The sequence below is a fragment of the Chelonia mydas genome, chromosome 6 (assembly GCF_015237465.2).
Source record: "Chelonia mydas isolate rCheMyd1 chromosome 6, rCheMyd1.pri.v2, whole genome shotgun sequence".
Taxonomy (NCBI): Eukaryota; Metazoa; Chordata; order Testudines; family Cheloniidae; genus Chelonia; species Chelonia mydas.
The window spans coordinates 4801635-4824147 of NC_051246.2; the positions used below are offsets into that span (position 1 = coordinate 4801635).

Sequence of the window (22513 nt, forward strand, 5' to 3'; positions counted from 1 at the left end):
CTTTCATGTCAATTGAACACTGCTGTCAGTCAGCACCGCACCTTTGGTGTGACTGGGATATTTTCTAGGTTGGTGGCTGTGACACACCAGGGTCTAACCCAGACTAATCAGAATCTGTGTCACACCTGCCTGCAACATTGCAATGCCTTGCTGAAGTGGCTTCCACCTGGGCCACTCACAAACAACCATCAAGCATGGAAATCGCACCCGAGGCTTGTGTGTGTAACTGCAGCCTGGCCAGGAATAGTTGGGTTACACTCAGGCTCTCACCACCCTTGCTTATACTGCAAGGTGACCCCAACGCATTCCCCACTCTTCGATTTCCCTCCCGAAATGTACATCCTGTCCTGCCCAGTCCTCTCCTGGACAATACAAGCAACGCTATCCATTATTTCTTTAATAGCACTAACATGCCTGCCACTTAGCTTCTCAAACACTTCTATTTAAGCACACTGTATTAGATAAAACAATAAAAATCAAAGTTTACTGACTACAACGATAACAAATAACACAGTAAGTACAAGTAGGTCAAATTAATCCCCAGGGCACCAATTAAGCGAGGGTAGCTTTGGTTTACATACTGCATTAATTAGGTGTTGTGTCTCTCTGAGCTCAGGTATTCTCAGTTGCTTCAGGAATCAGTCCCATAGATCACATATCTCAGTATAAAACTGCCCGAATGCTCCTAATTGGCAGTTTCTTTTGATGAGGAAACACCACAGCATCTCTCTCTCTCTTTTCAGCAGGTACTTGCTATTGTCCTGAATTACAGTCACACACACACACGCATACACGCAGACACCATTGGGATCAGCAGGTATTGAATTTCAGACCTCCAGAACCAAAAGCCTCAGCCCCAACTCCGACCCCTTCAGCGAAAGGAGCGACCTCCTGGGTTGGAAAAAATAGGCAATTACCGAGTCACTGAAGCCAGGGCTTCCCATTCTGTCTCTGGGTTTTCATACAGGCTCCAGTAAAAGCCAAACAGCTTAATTAGCACAGTGAGCAACTTTATCCCGAAAATGACATGTCAAGCCACAGAGCTCCCCTTTCCCAAAGAGGGTGGAAAGATTGACACTCCTTCACTCTCACCCCTTCTTTAGATAAGGAATAATCCCTTCAGACTGTTTCTCTCACAGCAGAGTCACAAGTCATTGTTTTCTGTTTGGAGTAGTGAACAGGAGTGTTTGTGTGGGGGGCATGATTAACCTGCATGTCATTATATTTGCACAGTGTCTGCATTTTATGGAACACCTGGAATGACCAGCTGTGAACATCTGGCTCTGTGAACTAAGCCTTTCCCTGAGCGGGTACTGATGCCCATTAAGAAACTGATCTCCATTTATCTTCACTTACTTCATTACAGAGAAGGGACAGGTTTTCCGCACCATTCACCTGCCTGCATCTCTGTAGCTGCCTGATCTCTGTTCAGAGGAGATGGAAAAGGGAAATCACTCAGAGGCAACTGAGTTCATTCTCTCAGGACTGACAGATCGTCCGGAGCTGCAGGTCCCCCTCTTTGTGGTGTTCCTATTGATTAATGGTATCACCCTGGTGGGGAACGGGGGGATGATCTTGTTAATCTGGATTGATCCCCGACTGCACACCCCCATGTACTTTTTCCTCAGTCATTTGTCTTTCTGTGACCTCTGTGTTTCCTTGATAATTTCCCCTAAGATGCTGCTGAATTTCTTAGCTGAGAGGAAAAACATTTCTTACACTGCCTGCGCTGTGCAAATGTTTCTCGCTATCATTTTTGGAGATCTTGAGGGCCTCTTGCTGGCTGTGATGGCATATGACCGTTATGTGGCCATCTGTAACCCATTGCTCTATACAGTGAGCATGTCCAGGCAGCTTTGTATACTGCTGGTGGCTGGGGTGTACGCTGTGGGGGTGCTGGATTCAGTGTTAAACACGTGTTTTACATTTCGGCTGTCATTCTGCAGCTCCAACATCATCAATCATTTCTTCTGTGACGTCCCCCCACTGTTGGCGCTCTCCTGTTCTGACACCCACATCAATGAGATTGTGATCTTTGCTTTCATCAGCTGCATTCAAGTGATCAGCTTTGTGACTATCCTCCTCTCCTATGTCTGTATCACCTCCACCATCCTGCAGATGCGCTCCGCCGATGGCTGGAGCAAAGCCTTCTCCACCTGCACCTTCCACTTGACCGCTGTGGTCCTGTTTTATGGCCCCCAACTCTTCATGTATTTACGTCCCACCTCCAGCTATTCCATGGATACAGACAAAGTTACCACCGTGTTTTACACGCTGGTAATCCCCATGTTGAACCCCCTCATCTACAGCCTGAGGAACACAGAGGTGAAGGACGCTCTGAGGATAGCAATGAATAAACTCCAAAGCAATCCTTGAATCTGTTTAATTCAGTACTGGTTTAGCTGTGGGGAGTGGAAACAGGTGAATTCAATTCCCAGCCCATTTCAAAATAATTTCAGAGAGCGTGTGGTAATTTTTTTCATTATTATGTAGTTATTATTATTAATTTGTTTGTATTCCAACAGTGTCTGCAGGCCACAATGGAGATCACCGGACAAAACTCGGGAAGCATCACAGGAAATGCAGGAAACCCAAGTCCATAGTGTGCCGGGTTCGTTCACAGAGACCCTCATTGGAAATGTCACCTCATGTGCTGAAATGACCTCTGAGTACATTTTCCCTTCAAGCCTTGGTCTCTAGAACCCTGCCTTGTTGAGCCAGACACACTCGCCAACTGCAACACAGACCTAGGATCTGGGTGATGCCCCCAAAGCTGCAGATCTAGACTGAAACCAGCTCAGCAGGACACCTGTCTCCAGAACACAGATACCCAGCTCCCAATGGGATCTAAACTCCAATAAATCCGTTTTACTCTCTATAAAGCTTGTACAGGATAAAATGATAAATGCTTGCCCTCTATATCAGTGCAAGAGAGATTTGCACAGCTGTCCCCCCACCCCCCCCCCCGGCCCAGGTAACAAGTACTTCCACTGAGTTTATAAATAAACAGAAGTGATTTTATTAAGTATAAAAAGTAGGATTTAAGTGTTTTTAAGTAGTAAGAGACAGAACAAAGCAAAATAAAACAAAACACTAAGCTTAATACACTCAGAAATCAGTTACAAATGTTCCAGTTTTTCTCAGGATAGAGGACTGTTGCCTGCATGCAGTGAGAGGTTTGAATAAGCCAGATGAACACCATTTCCTCCCTCTCATCCTTCTTTATTAATTTATTCCAATCCACCACAAATGGTATATATCACCACACATTTATTTACTGCCATAACTCGTTTCATTTCCTTCTTTCAGCCCTTCCAGGAGCAACAATAACATTTTATAATAAAGTTACAGGTAAATAAACACTCGTCTTTCTCATGTTCTGTCCCACTTTCTGGAAGAATGAAAAAGCTGTGGAAAGAGGTGCAGCCACTCAAAATGGATCTCAGCATCAGCTCTCCTGCTGAGATAATGTTATTGGCTTTCCCTGTGGTGCCGTTTCTGTACACGGAATGTTGGTTCCATTCACTGAACAGGGTGTGGAAAAAAATGATCTGTGAACTAAAGCTGAAAACAATCTGTCATAAATATAAAGGGAAGGTAAACACCTTTAAAATCCCTCCTGGCCAGAGGAAAAATCTTTTCACCTGTAAAGGGTTAAGAAGCCAGGACAACCTCGCTGGCACCTGACCAAAATGAGCAATGAGGAGACAAAATACTTTCAAAAGCTCACAGGAGGGAGAAAAACAAAGGGTCTGTGTCTGTCTGGGTGATGTTTTTGCTGGGGACAGAACAGGAATGGAGTCTTAGAACTGAGAAAGTAATCTATCTAGATATGTGTTAGATTATGATTTTTTTAAATGGCTGAGAAAGTAAGCTGTGCTGAATGCAATGGATATTCCTGTCTGTGTGTCTTTTTGTAACATAAGGTTTTGCCTAGAGGGATTCTCTATGTTTTGAATCTAATTAGCCTCTAAGGTATTTACCATCCTGATTTTACAGAGATGATTTTTTTTTACTTCTATTAAAAGTCTTCTTGTAAGGAAACTGAATGTTTTTTCATTGTTCTAAGATCCAAGGGTTTGGGTCTGTGGTCACCTATGCAAATTGGTGAGGATTTTTACCAAACCTTCCCCAGGAAGTGGGGTGCAAGGGTTGGGAGGATTTTGGGGGGAAAGACTTTTCCAAACTACGCTTTCCTAATAAAATAAGCCCGGATAAACATTTGGTGGTGGCAGTGGAAGTCCAAGGGCAAAGGGTAAAATAGTTTCTACCTTGGGGAAGTTTTAACCTAAGCTGGTAAACGTAAGCTGAGGAGGTTTTCATGCAGGTCCCCACATCTGTACCTTAGAGTTCAGAGTGCGGAAGGAACCTTGACACAATCGTATCCCATTTCAAGACCCATCATCTTTTTGGGCTCACAGATCTTGACCTCCTCCCTGGATTGGAACTGGTGATGCAAAGGGGAAAGGCACCTTGTCTCAGCCTCAAAACCTTCAGCCATTCCCTTTCCCCAAAACTGTCTTTCCTAAAATCCTTACTCTTTAACCCCGCCCTCTTTGCTCAGCTATTATTTCACTGCTTCAATTCTGCACAACAGATCACCGCACATCAGAGTGAGGAGAGAGACTTTTTTTTAACTTGATATCACTGTAAAGGCGGTACTGATCTATGGGGCATTTTAACTGATTTGTCCACTTTGTGGCAGAGAAGAAGATGAACCCATGTCTGTTGAGTCCGAGTCCAGCAGACCATCTGCCCTCCGTGGATCAGGGAGAGATGGATGAAATGATTCCTTTCCTACCCAAAAGAATCTGCTATCCTGTGATGCTAAATCTTTAAATAAATACACATTGGGTCAAATTTAATACCCTAAACCAAAACTCATGCATGTCCCATTATAAGAACATAAGAAGATTAAGAATGGCCATACTGAGTCACACCAAAGGTCCATCCAGCCCAGTATCCTGTCTACCAACAGTGGCCAATGCCAGGTGCCCCAGAGGGAGTCAACCTAACAGGTAATGATCAAGTGATCACTCTCCTGCCATCCATCTCCACCCTCTGACAAACAGATGCTAGGGACACCATTCCTTACCCATCCTGGCTAATAGCCATTAATGGACTTAACCTCCATGAGTTTATTCAGTACTCCTTTAAAACCTGTTTTAGTCCTGGACTTCACAACCTCCTCAGGCAAGGAGTTCCACAGGTTGACTGTGCGCTGTGTGAAGAAGAACTTCCTTTTATTTGTTTTAAACCTGCTGCCCATTAATTTCATTTGGTGGCCCCTAGTTCTTATATTATGGGAACAAGTAAATAATTTTCCCTTATTCACTTTCTCCACACCACTCATGATTGTGTTTACCTCTATCCTATCCCCGCTTAATCTCCTCTTTTCCAAGCTGAAAAGTCCAAGACTCTTTAATCTCTAGTCATATGGGACCCGTTCCAAACACCTTATCATTTTACTTGCTCTTCTCTGAACCTTTTCTCATGCCAGTATATGTTTTTTGAGATGAGAAAACCACATCTGTACACAGTATTCAAGATGTGGGCGTACCATGGACTTATATAAGGGCAATAAGATATTCTCGATCTTATTCTCTATCCCTTTTTTAATGATTCCTAACATCCTGTTTGCTTTTTTGACTGCCGCTGCACACTGTGTGGACGTCTTCAGAGAACTATCTGCAATGACTCTGAGATCTTTTTGCTGATTAGCTGTAGCGAAATTAGCCCCCATCATATTGTGTGTATAGTTGGGGTTATTTTTTCCAATGTGCATTACTTTACATTTCTCCACATTACATTTCATTTGCCAATTTGTTGCCCAAGTTTTGTGAGATCTTTCTGAAGTTCTTCACAGTCTGCTTTGGTCTTATCTATCTTGAGCAGTTTAATATCATCTGCAAAATTTGCCACCTCACTGTTTACCCATTTCTCCAGATCATTTATGTATAAGTTGAATAGGATTGGTCCTCGGAAGGACCCTGGGGGAACACCATCAGTTACCCCTCTCCATTCTGAAAATTTACCATTTATTCCTACCCTTTGTTCCCTGTCTTTTAACCAGTTCTCAATCCAAGAAAGGATCTTCCCTCTTATCCCATGACAACTTAATTATCCCTTCCATCTGTTATGTACCCATGTCTGTTGCTATAGGACATTATAATTCATTGGCTTAGCCAGTCCCCTTGTTGTTCTGCAGTTCCTCACTGGTGATTCTTTACCACGTTAATCAAGAGATTCACAGAGCAAGAACCTCAGGACAGAGATGACGATGAAAATGTAGATGAGGATAATGAGGACGGAGATGATTTCCACGGAGCTGCCATAGTTATAGAGAAGGAGTTGATTTAGGGAAGTGTCAGAGCTCAAGAACTTGAGGAGCTGTCAGGGTTCCCTCCCCACTCTGAACTCTAGGGTACAGATGTGGGGACCTGCATGAAAGACCCCCAAAGCTTATTTTTACCAGCTTAGGTTAAAACTTCCCCAAGGCACAAATTCTCCCTCGTACCTTCGATTAGGTAAATGCTGCCACCACCAAGGGATTCAACAAACATTTAGGGAGGGCCACTTGGAGCCCTCTCTTCCTCCTAATATACCTCCAAGCCCTACACCCCCTTTCCTGGGGTGGCTTGAGAATAAACAGGATGACCACAGACCAACCTTGGGTTTTTTAGGACAGAGAACTTTATTAGAAAGAAAAAAGGTAAAAGAAGCACCTCCGTAAAATTAGAATGGAAGATAATCTCACAGGGCAATCAGATTCAAAACACAGAGGATTTTCCTCTAGGCAAAACCTTAAAGTTACAAAAAGAAAAAAAAACATAACCAGGAATACACCTTCCTCTCAACACAGAGAAAATCACAAGCCAAAACAAAAGATAATCTAATTCATCCCCTTGCTAGTGCTTACTAATTCTATAGGAGTTGAATTGCTTGCTTTCTTGATCTGACTCGGGCAAGAGGCACACGGAACTGACAGAACAAATCCGCACCCCCCCACACACCAGATTTGAAAGTATCTTGTCCCCTTATTGGTCATCATGGGCAGGTTCCAGAAACATTACTTGAGCTTCTTCACCCTTTTACCAGTAAGAGGATTTTGTGCCTCTGACCAAGAGGGATTTTATAGTACTGTATACAGAAAGGTGGTTACCCTTCTGTCATAAATATAAAGGGAAGGGTAAACCCCTTTAAAATCCCTCCTGGCCAGAGGAAAAATCCTCTCACCTGTAAAGGGTTAAGAAGCTAGGATAACCTTGCTGGCACCTGACCAAAATGACCAACGAGAAGACAAGATGCTTTCAGAAGCTGGGGGGAGGGAAAAACAAAGGGCCTGTCTGAGTGATGCTTTTGCCAGTGACAGAACAGGAATGGAGTCTTAGAACTTAGTAAGTAATCTAGCTAGATATGCATTAGATTAGGATTTCTTTAAATGGCTGAGAAATTAAGTTCATAGAATCATAGAATATCAGGGTTGGAAGGGACCTCAGGAGGTCATCTAGTCCAACCCCCTGCTCAGAGCAGGACTGATCCCCAATTAAATCATCTCAGCCAGGGCTCTGTCAAGCCTGACCTTAAAAACTTCTAAGGAAGGAGATTCCACCACCTCCCTAGGTAACACATTCCAGTGTTTCACCACCCTCCAAGTGAAAAAGCCTTTCCTAATATCCAAGCTAAATCTCCCCCACTGCAACTTGAGACCATTACTCCTTGTTCTGTCATCTGCTACCACTGAGAACAGTCTAGAGCTATCCTATTTGGAACTCCCTTTCAGGTAGTTGAAAGCAGCTATCAAATCCCCCCTCATTCTTCTCTTCCATAGACTAAACATCCCCAGTTCCCTCAGCCTCTCCTCATAAGTCATGTGTTCCAGTCCCCTAATCATTTTTGGTGCCTTCTGCTGGACTCTTTCCAATTTTTCCATATCCTTCTTGTAGTGTGGGGCCCAAAACTGGACACAGTACTCCAGAGGAGGCCTTATCAGTGTTGAAGAGAGGAGAATGATCACGTCCCTCAATCTGCTGGCAATGCCCCTACGTATACATCCCAAAATGCCATTGGCCTTCTTTGCAACAAGGGTACACTGTTGACTGAATGGAATGTTCAGTTGTGCTGAATGGAATGGATATTCCTGTCTGTGTGTCTTTTTGTAACTTAAGATTTTGCCGAGGGGGATTCTCTATGTTTTGAATCTAATTATCCTGAAAGGTATTTCCCATCCTGATTTTACAGAGGTGATTCTTTTTATTGTTACTTCTATTAACATTCTCCTTTTCAAGAAGTGAATGCTTTTTTGTATTGTTCTTAAGATCCAAGGGTTTGGGTCTGTGGTCACCTATGCAAATTGGTGAGGATTTTTACCAAACCTTCCCCAGGAAGTGGGGTGCAAGGGTTGGGAGGATTATGGGGGGAAAGACGTTTCCAAACAACGCTTTCCTAATAAAATAAACCCGGATAAACTTTTGGTGGTGGCAGTGGAAGTCCAAGGGCAAAGGGTAAAATAGTTTGTACTTGGGGAAGTTTTCACTAAGCTGGTAAAAGTAAGCTTAGGAGGTTTTCATGCAGGTCCCCACATCTGTACCCTCCAGTTCAGAGTGCGGAAGGAACCTTGACACCTTCCGTTTATATTTATGACAGGAGCTGAGGTGGGTCTTCCCACCCCCTTTCCTCCCTGTGACTGGGGGGTGTTAACAGACCACTTGCACCTTGAATTGTCCCTTGAAATACGTGTGAACTACTTACACTAAACAATCTGTTCCACCTTGTATTTACCTGTGATATTCTGAATTAGTTTCCCAGACCTGAAGAAGAGCTCTGTATCAGCTCAAAACCTTGTCTCTGTCACCAACAAAAGTTGGTCCAAGAAAAGCTATTACCTCCTCCATCTTATCTCTGTACAGTTCTGGTCAATTATTATACCAGTATCCCTTTGCTCTCAATGGCTAAGGTCATGTCTACACTAGAGAGCTTACAGCACCACAGATGTACTAATGCAGCTGCGACACTGTATGATCGCTCATGTAGCTGCTCTGTGCTGATGTGAGAAAGCTCTCCTGTTGGCCTAATAAAACCATCTCCATAAGTGACAGTGGTTATGTCGGTGGGAGAGCTTCTGATACCAACACAGAATCATGAAGATCAGGTTGAAGACTTAGGTCATCTAGTCCAACCCCCTACTCAAAGCAGGACCAATCCCCAATTTTTGCCCCAGATCCCTAAAGGGCCCCCTCAAGGGTTGAACTCACAACCCTGGGTTTAGCAGGCCAATGCTCAAACTACTGAGCTATCCCTCCCCCCATTAAATAAATAAATGAATAAATAAATTTTAAAAAGTGATGTTAGCTCAAAGACTTTCAGATATAAGGCCTCCAATGCCATTTCTGTGTGGGGTGATGCTAGCTTAAGTAGTGTCACTTTTATATGTGTATAATACAGTTATGATGTGGTGCTGGATTCATAGCTGAAGGATGAAATCTGTTCTGTTGTTTTCCTAAAGGTTATTAGGCCAGGGTGCCTGCAGGACAGTACCAGTGTGGCATTGCTGACCCAAAGAGTATCAGGCCTTTTCATTGTTAATAACTATTAGTATTATCTGCAGTGTTGTTGTGCCCATGTTGGTCCCAGGATATGCCCACGTCATTCTGAATAGTTTCTTGCAAGAAGTGTAATGAGCCATGAGGGCATCTTGATTATCCACAAAGACTGACTATGAGGTCTTCGGCACAGTAAAACAGGTCAACATAAGAATGGCCAGACTGGGTCAAACCAAAGGTCCATCTAGCCCAGTCTCCTGTCTTCCAACAGTGGCCAATGCCAGGTGCCCCAGACGAAATGAACAGAACAGGTCATCTCAAGTGATCCATCTCCTGTCACCCATTCCCAGCTTCTGGCAAACAGAAGGTTAGGGACGCCATTCCTACCCATCCTGGCGTCATTTCTGCCCATCCTCAGGACCATACTATCTGAGCAGAATGAGATTCCCTTTAACTTTAATCCATGGCTTGACTGCTACAGCTCCCCAAGCCTGCTGCTGGAAGGTCGTACATTCGTGCATGTGTGTGCATGCACGCACACACACACGAAGCCAGTGTAATACATAGGCATAAGGCCTAGTAATTGTTCAGTTACTAACACCACGTAATTACTGTGTCTCTTATTCACTGAGAGCATTTTGAGAGTCGGCACCTCTGTGAGGTACGTGCACCTAAGGTTAGTAAAGCTTCAATCCTGTAGGGGAGTACCTGTGTGGTATTGCTCACCTAAAAATGATTAGGCCTCAGGATACACAAAAGAAATGGCACGAGTGAAGGAACCAGCAGAGGCTGTCCAGAAGGCTTTAGAGCTGATGGTCTCCAGGCTAGCAACAGTATGGATTCTCCTATACGTTTAAGACCTAGTTTTTTGACGAGTACATGTCGCAAGCACAAAGAACCCTGAAAGCACAATGATCTTTGGCTCAGAAGCATCACACAGGTACAGCCATGTAGGCCTCATTCCTAATATTTCTGGGGCTAGCAACCCCACACAGAACCTGCTGGCCAGACAGACAACCTAACAATTACTGGGCTCGAGACACCTCACAAACCCTGCCCTGCAGTCATTAGCCTTCATCACCTTGGAGTTATTAATACCACAAAGACACCGATGGGCAGGTGTAATGAGGCTTTCCTGTGAAAGAAGGACTCACACGTTCAACAAAGATCAAACCGAAGACATCCAAAGATGCTTTTAGCTAAATGAAAGTAATATGCTTTTATAGTAGTTGGGAACTGTCCCTATCAGATGCACTAATTCAGTGTATTTCACAAGCATCTGTTTTAATCTTCAAGCTACGAACTTCACACAAAGACACTGCCCGGGAAGGAAAAGGTTTAATAATCTTTGAAATAGTGGCACAACAGAGCAAACATCGGGCTTTATAACCTTAAAGTTAGCAACACACCACAAGATGGCCCTGTATACAAAATTCTTATGTCTTTAGGCGAGAAACACCACAAAGGCCTAGTTTCAGAGTAGCAGCCCTGTTAGTCTGTATCTGCAAAAAGAAAAGGAGGACTTGTGGCACCTATGAGACTAACAAATTTATTTGAGCAGAAGCTTTCGTTAGCTACAGCTCACTTCATCTGATGCAAAGGCCTAGTAGGTGTTTGGTTAGTCTCATGACCCAACATATCTTTCCGTGCATAAATTCCTAGAGAGGCTTGAGGCTAACTATGTTGCACAGGCATAAAGTCAAATAATCTTTAGGATTAAATAATAAGGATCGTCGCATGTGATCATCTGCCGTAATAATAATAGGGGCAAGATCGGTGAGATAATATCTTTTCTTGGACCAACTTCTGTTGGTGAAAGAGACAAAGCTCCCAGAGAACTCTGCTTCAGGTCTGGGAAAGGTACACAGAATGTCACAGCTAAATGGAAGGTGGAACAGATTATTAAATATAAAGAATGAACACTTGTTAAGAACTCATTAAGAAACAATTGAAATGAAGTGTTTTGGTGGCATTGGACTTGGAACGTTTGGATTTTCTGTTCCAACATGACTTTTCATTTCCCCCTTAGGACACTAGTCTATGTGTTACCTATGTGGTATGGCTCTCCTAAATATTGTGAGGCCTTGAGCCTAGGTGGGAGTAGCTGTGTGGTATTTCTCCCCTAAATATTACTAGGCCTTAAGTCTAGATGGGAGTATCTCTGTGGTATTGGCAAAAAGAAAAGGAGTACTTGTGGCACCTTAGAGACTAACCAATTTATTTGAGCATAAGCTTTTGTGAGCTACAGCTCACTTCATCGGATGCACACTGTGGAAAGTGTAGAAGATCTTTTCCACAGTATGCATCTGATGAAGTGAGCTGTAGCTCACAAAAGCTTATGCTCAAATAAATTGGTTAGTCTCTAAGGTGCCACAAGTACTCCTTTCTTTTTGCGAATACAGACTAACACGGCTGTTACTCTGAATCCTGTGTGGTATTGCTCTCCTAAATATTATGAGGCCTTTAGCCTAGATGGAAGCACCTGTGAGGTATAACTGACCTAAAGATTACTAGGCCACAAACCTCTATGTCAATTCTTGTATAGCATTCCTCACTTAAAAATGATTAGGCCCCTCATAACTGCCAGGCAGGGCCTGTGACATTTTGCTCTCCTAAAGTGTATGAACTCAGCAGCCTGAAAAGCCGCACCTGTGTGGTATTGCTCACCCAAGTATTATTAGGCTATATGCCTGCATGGCATTATGCGTCTAGATATAATTAGGCTTCAAGTAGTCCTTGTGTGGTTGTGACAGATGTTTTCCAAGGATATTGAATTAAGTTGAAATATCTTTGGAGTCAATTGTATTAACTTCAAAGCTCATGCATTAATGTGGGCCTGGATGATCAAAGCGCCATATTGAATAAGGTGGCAGACAAGAGAGGTCTTTTAGGACAATACATGTGAAGTGGATTTCATGGCAAATATCTAAGGAGAGGTGAAGACAAATTTCTCACCTCCAGTTCTGCAAAAACCCAGCTTACTGAAGCTATGGCCTGAACAGTGGGCCTTTTTCTGCTGACTACCTGTTCCCAGAGGCACAAGATCAGTGGCCCAAGCTGTACAAAGGATAGACTGACCTATTCACAGGGGCTGGAGTTCTCAGCTGAGGCTCTTATGAACTTGTAGTCACAGGGAAAACCCCGAAGTGTGGTTTGAAAGACTGACTCCTACCAGAGCCCCTGCTGGATTTGGGAGGTGATTTGGGGTAAGCTTATTAGCAGGTGTGTAGGTTCTCTTCTTGTTTTTAATATGTTTTCTCTGTAATAATTTCACCTTTAGAATACATGTGCCAGCTTATCAAGGTCTGTGTAGTAATTTATAACTGCTGGCAATTACACTGTTCATAATCCTTCTGATGAGAAAGCAAAGCACAGAAGCTGGCCTGTTTAGGCAGTCTGATTTGCAGGGGATATCACAGTGTAGGCAGGGGACTGGAAAATCCCCAGTTAGGCGGGGGAGAGATACAGATCTCTGTCTAAGAGAGGTGTTGGCTGTGGAGCTGGGGGCCTAGAATGGATGGCCTTGGTGGACCACTAGGGTAATCAGATGTCCCGATTTTATAGGGACAGTCCCGATTTTGGGGTCCTTTTCTTATAGAGGCTCCTATTACCCCCACAGCCCCTGTCCCGGCTTCAAAAACAGACTCCAATGAGAAACTGCAGAACTGGAATTAATTTGCAAACTTGACACCATCAAATTTGGCCTGAATAAAGACCGGGAGTGGATGGGTCACTATAAAAACTAATTTCCCCCTACTGTTACTCACACCTTCTTGTCAATAGTTTGAAATGGACCACTCTGTCTCCATTGGCCCCATTACCACTTCAAAAGTGATTTGTCCTCCCTTGGTATTCTACTGTTGAGATTAGCCCAATTCCACTTCAACTGAATTGTCTCGTTAGCACTGACCCTCCACTTGGTAAGGCAACTCCCATCTATATCCATCTATACCAGCTTACTCTTTTTTTCCACTCTATGCATCTAATGAAATGGGTTTTAGCCCATGAAAGCTTATGCCCAGAGAAATGTGTTCGTCGCTAAGGTGCCACAAGTACTCCTCGCTATTTTTGTATAAATCCTGCTTCTCTTTCGACGGGACTCTTTTGGGTGAAGAAGCCTTTCAGAGTTCCCAGAGTTAGGACAGCAATCATCAAGCTTGTTCATTTGTCTCTGGGAGCTGCTAATTTCAATGAATGTTTGCAATGTCTTTGAAACACATTCCGATTTTAATGATGCACAGTGGACCCACTTTAACCACATTTCCAAACTTGCTTGCCAAGTTAGGCAAACTCAGTTTGGCAGGCACAAACTTTCTCCTCATGCCCACTGACAGCTTATTAAAATGGTCAGAAGCTAATACCGTTTCTGGAGAGATGGGTCAATGGCACTAAATTGACCCATCTCTCCAGCTCTGGCTTGTAGGAATGAAATCAGGAGGGCCAAATCGCACCTGGAGCTGCAGCTAGCAAGAGATGTCAAGAGTAACAAGAAGGGTTTCTTCAGGTATGTTGGCAACAAGAAGACAGCCAAGGAAAGTGTGGGCCCCTTAATGAATGAGGGAGGCAACCTAGTGACAGAGGATGTGGAAAAAGCTAATGTGCTCAACGCTTTTTTTGCCTCTGTCTTCACTAACAAGGACAGCTCCCCGACTGCTGCGCTGGGCATCACAACATGGGGAGTAGATGGCCAGCCCTCTGTGGAGAAAGAGGTGGTTAGGGACTATTTAGAAAAGCTGGAAGTGCACAAGTCCATGGGGCCGGACGAGTTGCATCCGAGAGTGCTAAAGGAATTGGCGAATGTGATTGCAGAGCCATTGGCCATTATCTTTGACAACTCGTGGCGAACGGGGGAAGTCCCAGATGACTGGAAAAAGGCTAATGTAGTGCCAATCTTTAAAAAAGGGAAGAAGGAGGATCCTGGGAACTACAGGCCAGTCAGCCTCACCTCAGTCCCCGGAAAAATCATGGAGCAGGCTCTCAAGGAATCAATCCTGAAGCACTTACACGAGAGGAAAGTGATCAGGAACAGTCAGCATGGATTCACCAAGGGAAGGTCATGCCTGACTAATCTAATCGCCTTCTATGATGAGATTACTGGTTCTGTGGATGAAGGGAAAGCAGTGGATGTATTGTTTCTTGACTTTAGCAAAGCTTTTGACACGGTCTCCCACAGTATTCTTGTCAGCAAGTTAAAGAAGTATGGGCTGGATGAATGCACTATAAGGTGGGTAGGAAGTTGGCTAGATTGTCGGGCTCAATGGGTAGTGATCAATGGCTCCATGACTAGTTGGCAGCTGGTGTCAAGTGGAGTGCCCCAGGGGTTGGTCCTGGGGCCAGTTTTGTTCAATATCTTCATAAATGATCTGGAGGATGGTGTGAATTGCACTCTCAGCAAATTTGCGGATGATACTAAACTGGGAGGAGTGGTAGATACGCTGGAGGGCAGGGATAGGATACAGAAGGACCTAGACAAATTGAAGGATTGGGCCAAAAGAAACCTGATGAGGTTCAACAAGGATAAGTGCAGGGTCCTGCACTTAGGACGGAAGAACCCAATGCACAGCTACAGACTAGGGACCGAATGGCTAGGCAGCAGTTCTGCGGAAAAGGACCTAGGGGTGACAGTGGACGAGAAGCTGGATATGAGTCAGCAGTGTGCCCTTGTTGCCAAGAAGGCCAATGGCATTTTGGGATGTATAAGTAGGGGCATAGCGAGCAGATCGAGGGACGTGATCGTTCCCCTCTATTCGACATTGGTGAGGCCTCATCTGGAGTACTGTGTCCAGTTTTGGGCCCCACACTACAAGAAGGATGTGGATAAATTTGAGAGAGTCCAGCGAAGGGCAACAAAAATGATGAGGGGTCTGGAACACATGACTTATGAGGAGAGGCTGAGGGAACTGGGCTTGTTTAGTCTGCAGAAGAGAAGAATGAGGGGGGATTTGATAGCTGCTTTCAACTACCTGAGAGGTAATTCCAGAGAGGATGGTTCTAGACTATTCTCAGTGGTAGAAGAGGACAGGACAAGGAGTAATGGTCTCAAGTTGCAGTGGGGGAGGTTTAGGTTGGATATTAGGAAAAACTTTTTCACTAGGAGGGTGGTGAAACACTGGAATGCATTACCTAGGGAGGTGGTAGAATCTCCTTCATTGGAAGTTTTTAAGGTCAGGCTTGACCCAGGACAGGCTGGCTGGGATGATTTGATTGGGGATCGGTACTGCTTTGAGCAGGGAGTTGGACTAGATGACCTCCTGAGGTCCCTTCCAACCCTGATATTCTATGATTCTATGATTCTATGAATTGATTGCCTCAGGTCCTGGAAGTGTAACCTCCCTGGAATTTGCATTTTTGTTTTGTTGCCGGAGCCAGGGTGATTATTTTGAACCAGCACACATAATCTCCAAAGTGCATTACCTTGTTCCTCACAGGGGAATTAAAGAAATTACCAGCAGAGAATTCCCTATAAGGGTCTATACAGAGACAGAGACTAATTACTTGATTTGTAACTGTAAAACTGCACAGAAGATACATTTGACATTGAAAACTGTTGTTACAGTGACTTTATTAGTATCAGTCAAATATTACTATTAATTCTACTCAAGTCAGACCTACAAATCCACTTCTCTCTCTGTAGCCCACGTACCCTCTGCCCAGACCTTGGAGACCAGGGCAGAGACATCTTGATTGGATGCACCTCAATACCATGGGGAAACAGCGAAAGAATATGGACAGAATAAACATGTTTTAAACTGAAACTGCTATCACAGCCACAGGTTATGAAACAGGCTCTCCCATAGGATAAAATAATTCCCTGTGCTGCAGGAATGATTGGAATATTCTGACCTGTGGCATGCAGGACATGAGACTATCTGATAATCATGACCTCTTCTGGCCTTAAAATCTATGGACCCATGTACAGACTTAATTTCCTGTTTAAAAATAATGCAAAGAGAAGCCTCTGTGTTCAGAACTGTTTGGGTGAATTCAGAGCAGAATAAACAAAGATTAAAACCAGTTGCTAAAGACAGAAAAGAATATTTTGAAAATCCACCCACTTCATTTTGATCTGTCGCAACCCTCCTGGCATTTCTATTTCTACTCCTGGATCCCCGGCATTCCAGTTCTGTCCATCTCATCTCTAATCTACAGGATTCCCATATATGCCCCCAGCTCTGCATGAAATCCTAATTTGCATCCCCTTGGTTTCCATTACATTAAAGACGTAGCATATGTGCCCCCCCCCCACACACAATCTCTATCAACACACTTGAGTTGAGAGCATAGATAGCCTAGCGTTTAGGGGGCCTGTGGCAGGGCAGGGAGGCTAGCCGTAGTGGGGGCAAAGACACAATTGGAGGCTGCGGACTGGCTAGAGCAACATTTCGGGTGCTAGCCCGTTAGATGAGGTGGGTTCATGTCCCTGTCCCCCGTCAATGAGATTTTGACAGTCAATAGTATTTACATTTCTAAGTGCCCCAAAACCTTTTTGAGAATGATATTGGAGCAACATAACCTACGAAGGGTGTGACACCGGAAGAAGTTGTTGACTGATGTGTGCAGGCAGCAGCAGAGGGCGCCAGAGAGCTACCTCCGCCTGCAGGGCCAACTCCAGATTGCAAGGTGCTCCAACCCTGTGAGAATAGGAGCCACATAAGGAACTCAGATAGTGAGACCTGACCTGTAATAACCCCTCTAATTCTTTTCCTGGAGCCCCTGGAATTGCAGTCATAGCCTGTCCACACAGCTCTGCTGATGCCCCTCAATCCTTTTCTGCTAGAGGCCCCCCCACCCCCACCACACCTCACACAGCTCTGCTAAAGTCTTTTCCATAAAATATTCCATGCGTAAGTGCACTGAATTCGTTTCAGCTGATAAAGCCTTACATGCAATGTAATGGAACTCATGGGCAGAATTGCTGATACACGGTGAGCTTTGTGTACTGAAGGGGGGCTGGTTTTTCCTGCAATCTCCATCCTAAAGAAAATCTAAAGTCCCCAGGCCATTTCCTTCCCGGAAGCACCTTAGTCTGCTCAGTGGTTCCAAGCTCACCGTGGACCAATGCTGAGCAAGGAAGCACCATGTGGACTGAGTGTACTGCCACTCCGTGCACCTGACGAGGTTGGTTATAGCCCACGAAAGCTTATCCCCAAATAAATGTGTTAGTTTTTAAGGTGCCACAGGACTCCTCATTGTTTTTGAGTGTACTGAATTTCTCTGCTCCCACACTACCCTTGTGCATCTGAGAGGCACCACACAGATGAGGGAATGTGTAGCAGAGCGTGTCCGGGGACAGGAGTGGGAGTGTGTGTTATGTCGTTGGGCCCTATAGAGATAGTGTAATGAAGCTGCCGGCTCATGGTCAGGCCCCACCTCCCACCCCACTCCAGAATTAGCTGGAGGAAAAGGATTAGGCCACAACTCATTCTGGGAGGGGATCTGGTTCGTGTATATCCACTAGAGGGCGTTGTCTCTACCCAAGTTCCTCATTGTGACAGTGGAGGAGTCCGTGTGAACAGGCAAGGCGGTGACACCCAGAGGGCAGGAGAGGACGAGGCTCAGCCAGGGAGCTGCTGAGAATGGGCAGGAGCCAGCCAGAGGCAGCAGCCTGGGAGGCGCCTGTGGGCAGACAAGTCGCAGGCAGCCTGAGAGCAGGGCCAGAGGCCAGGGATGGGAAGTTGTAAGCAGAGCATGAAAGCACCTGAGGCTTTCAGAAGGCAAAGTGTTTAATGGGGACCCACCAAGGGACGGAGAACCCCCCACGCGCCTAGTGCTTGGAGGGCCCACCGCGCTGACCTCTGTGCTCATGGTACATGGAGCTCACTAGAAAGGACTGGTAAACTCGCAGCAACAGTAGACAGTGGGGACAGTAGATTCGATCACAGCAAAGGAAGAGCTGGACTGTTCTTACGGGTATTTAGGTGCAAAATTCACATTGAAATCAATGGGGCCCAGACATGAAATCAACAGACCTATTAGCTTCAGTGGGACTTACCAAAGGCCCATAGGGAACAGCACCTCCTCCCATCCAGGTTCAGTCATTTCTGCTGCCTTCTAAGAGGAAGGGTGAACATAAAGCCTACCTCCTCCCTGCTTCTCCCCCTTTTTTGCAGGATAGCTCGCAGCCAAAAGGGGATGAGCAGGGAGCGATGCTTGGACTCAGGAAAGCAAAGAGAATGCAGTCGTGCATGGTATCTGTGCAGGGGCACTACGGTGGACACTTTCCTTGCACTTTCTCCTTAACCCTGCACATTCAAGCAAGGATAATGTGACCATTTGCAGGCAACTACTCCCCTAGAAACTTAGCTGTGCACAATTCACAAGGCCTAGAAAACACATCCTGCACCAAAACTATGTGTAATAATTGCTTATAGGACCCAAGACCTTCAGCACCAAAGGATAGGCCCTTGAGCACACAGTTACTCCGTTTGCTGGTCTCGGTAATAGATTTTTATCTTCTCTACTGACCAGCCACTAGATGGGGGCAGGGCACATTTAGCTCGTATGTTACATTCACTCCAAGTTTTCCCTGTGCAAAACGCTCCCAGAGAACTTTTTATTTGCTGGAATCTTGGTGTTTCCAGGTTTAATGGAATATTTCTTTTAGAACCTCTTCACACAGAGAGTTTCAAAGGCTGGAGTGATGAAGCGTAAATGACCAATGATGGAAAAAGCTATTTGTTTGGCCTAGTCTACCCTAGAAAGGTTTGCCTGTTTAGCTATACTGGTACAGCTACACCGGCAAACCCGTCTAGCTTAGCCTCAGTTTATGCGAGCGAAAGAGCATTTTTGCCTCTATAACTTATATCCATTCCCCAAAAGAAATAACTAAATCAGCAAAAGCACTTTTTTGTTAATTTTTTTTGCCATTATACCTGCATCTCCCTTAGGGGCTGGGTTACATTAGAAACTTAGATCGACCCGGCTTTGTGACTCAGGGGTGTGGAAACATCACACCCTAAGCGACGTAGTTAAGCCAACCTAAGTCCCCAAGTAGGCAGCACTAGCTAGCACCTCTCAAGGAGGTGGATTACCTCTGCCGACAAGAGAACAGCACTGATACCCTCTACACTGAAGCGCTACAGAGGTGCCACTGTAACAGTCCAAGTGTAGACAGGACCCGATGGATTTTGCTGGTACAGAAACGTTGTTTTTTTAAAAAAATCACACGCCTGACCCACATCGCTATACTGACAAAAAGTTTCTTGCGTACACCTGGCCTCAAGCGGCCCAAATACCAAAAGCATAATTTGTGAGAGTTTTAATAAATAAAAGTGCCATTGTCAGCCGGCTCTGATTCCTATGGACATAGTATGGAAGTTACCCAAAGGAGGCTGTGCATTGGTGATCCTTAGGTCAGATCCTCTGCAGGTGCAAATTGGCACAGGAGTCACACCCGCAGTGGCTCTGGCCTGTTGACTTCAAAGGGAACACTCCAATTTACACCACCCAGAAGCTCCAAATGACCAATGTCAGTTACACCAGCAAAGAATCTGGTGTAGAGACTTCGATGGGGCTTCTATGCTTCACACCAGCTAAGGATCTGGCCCACTGACTTCAGTGGATCAAAGCTGATTTATGCCAGCTGGGGATCTGGCCCCTTTGAATTACATAGTGTTTATGGCCAATGTACATTAGCAGGAGATCTGAGCAATTAACTTGAATAGAGCATTTCTTATTTACACCTGGTCCATTGGCATCAATTGGCAAAGCAGGTGTGTCCAAAAAGTTTAAAGGATTTACCACTGACATTAGCTCCTTTGTCTTGACCCACAGATGAAGTAGCAAAAGACACAAGATTAACAGGAAATCTTCAGCGAACAGGCTTTGTTCACACAATTTAGCTTGTTGAGTGTCTGTTGCATTTCCGAATTCCTTTGCGTATCCTGGTAGGGGCTCTGATGCAGATTCTTCTGCCTCTTTGGAGAAGGCTTTAAGTTCAGGCCTGTGTTTGAGGCTTTGGCAAGGAAAGGGGCACTGCAACCATGGCTGCCCTCGGCCGCTCCCTCTTGTGAAGCTTCCCAAGAGCAGAGTTTTTCTCCTACCAGCCTTGAAGAGAGAGTGTTATTTTTTATAAGGGTCACAGGAATAACATTCTTTAATGGAGTGCTTTAGATCAGAAATATTCCCTCAGTTATCCCACTTTCTGCTCCCAACAGGTCAGCTGGGTGGGTGCTCCCCTCCAGGAGATCTGACCCCCAGTCTTCCCTTAAAACTGGATTCACAGGAGAGGGGTTTGGCATTTTAAATGCAGATTTTTCGCCCTCCTCCTGGGAAAAAGCCCCTCTACAAAATGTGGGCAGAACCTCCAGTTTCCTCTCACCTTCCTCTCTCCCAAAAGGGAAGGGGACCCTGGTCCAGCTGTGGTCTCACAGCTACCAGTTATGACAGACCCTTCCCTGGCCAGCACAATCCCCCTCTTTCCCTCAGGTTGGGCTTGCTTTCAGCTCCAGAGTCTCTGGGGTCTGTTCCCACCACAGCTGTCACCACAACCCCAACTTCCACCTTTGGGGTACATGATTCTGTGCACCCCAGAGCAGGGTCTCTCCCCTGCCGACCTGCAACTTCCTGGCAGGCTCTATCTTTCTCGTCAAAAAACTTTGTTTTATCTAATCCAGTGTGTTTTAATAGAAGTGTCTGAGAAACTAAGTTGCAGGCATATTCTTGCTATTAAAGAAATAATGGACAATGTAGATTGTATTGTCCAGGAGAGGACTGGGCAGCACAGGATGTACACTTCTGGAGAGAAATTGAAGAGTGGGGAGTGTGTTGGGGTCATCCTCCAGTATAAGCAAGGGCTTTGAGAGCCTGAGTATAACCCAACTATTCCTGGCCAGCTGCAGTTACACAAACATGCTCAGGGTATGATTTGCTTGCTTGACGGTTGTATGTGAGTAGCACAGGTGGAAGCCACTTCAGCAAGGCATTGCAAGGTTGCGAGCAGGTGTGACAGAGCTGCTGATTAGTCTGGGTTGGACCCTGGTATGTCACAGCCACCAAACTAGAAAATATCCCAATAACACCAAAGGTGTAATGCTGATGACAGTTGGGTTCAATTGACATGAAAGCGTGAGGTCACCACAGGGATGGGCCCATGCACTGATCCATGGCTGCAGATGCACAAGGACATTGTGGTCAACACCTCCCCACAGGAGATCCCTGGCAGTCCCAGAGATGACTCTTCCCTTCTTTACTATTAGGAGAAATGATCCCCAGTGGGTGTGCAGGCTTGGCTGGTGTTATCAGGGCTCCAGGGAATGTTGGTGCCCCCTTCTCCTAGGTGGTGCCAATCTATGAGACATTGCAGGGTTGACTGTATTAGGAGGAAAAATTGATGATCCAAGTGAGCTATAGTCTTTGGAATAATCCATGGGGGAGGGGTTTCAAAGAATGGAGGCAAAGTCCTGCTTCCTTGACCACCAGTAGAAACAACCAACAGCCAGCAATCTCTGCATTCAGAAACTCCCAAGTCTGTGACTCCAGGTCTGTGCACAGGAAACACTATGCCCTACTTCCTTTCGAGGTTATGCTCATAACTCCTCCTCCTGGTTTCTCTGCCTACTGTGACCTAGAGCTGCCTGGACAGTCCTCACTGAAAATGCCAAGGTCAGGGCAGGCTGCAAAAATGAGAAATTTCCCCAAACTGGTCATTAACACTGAAGACCTCGGCATTGTCTCTGCAGATGCTTCTACAGAATATCTTCGAGTAAGACAGCTCCCTCCCGATTCTATTGTTCATTTTATTTATTTCATATAATATATAGTCCGTGAAACAGAGTGTGACATTGCACCCCATAATGCTTTGTAGAAATATGCTTATGAATGTAAATATGACGTAACTGGAATGTGGTTTATGCGAGATATGCCACGTAACATATCTCTTCAAAGGTTACCATCTACTGGATATAGTCATCCCATTTCCATGCATGCATCATTTTTGTATGAATATTGGCTTTGTACTTGTTTGATTTTAA

At 45.0% G+C, this 22513-nt stretch overlaps 1 protein-coding gene across 1 annotated transcript in view; it reads left to right on the forward strand.

Moving 5' to 3' along the window:
- The first annotated feature begins 1437 nt into the window (after positions 1 to 1437).
- LOC102946766 (olfactory receptor 1019) overlaps positions 1438 to 22513 on the forward strand; it is a 46719-nt gene continuing 25643 nt past the window's right edge. The window contains exon 1 of the mRNA XM_037898951.1: positions 1438 to 2028. Within this exon, the coding sequence (XP_037754879.1) occupies positions 1438 to 2028 (591 nt within the window). The remainder of the gene's footprint in view (positions 2029 to 22513) is intronic.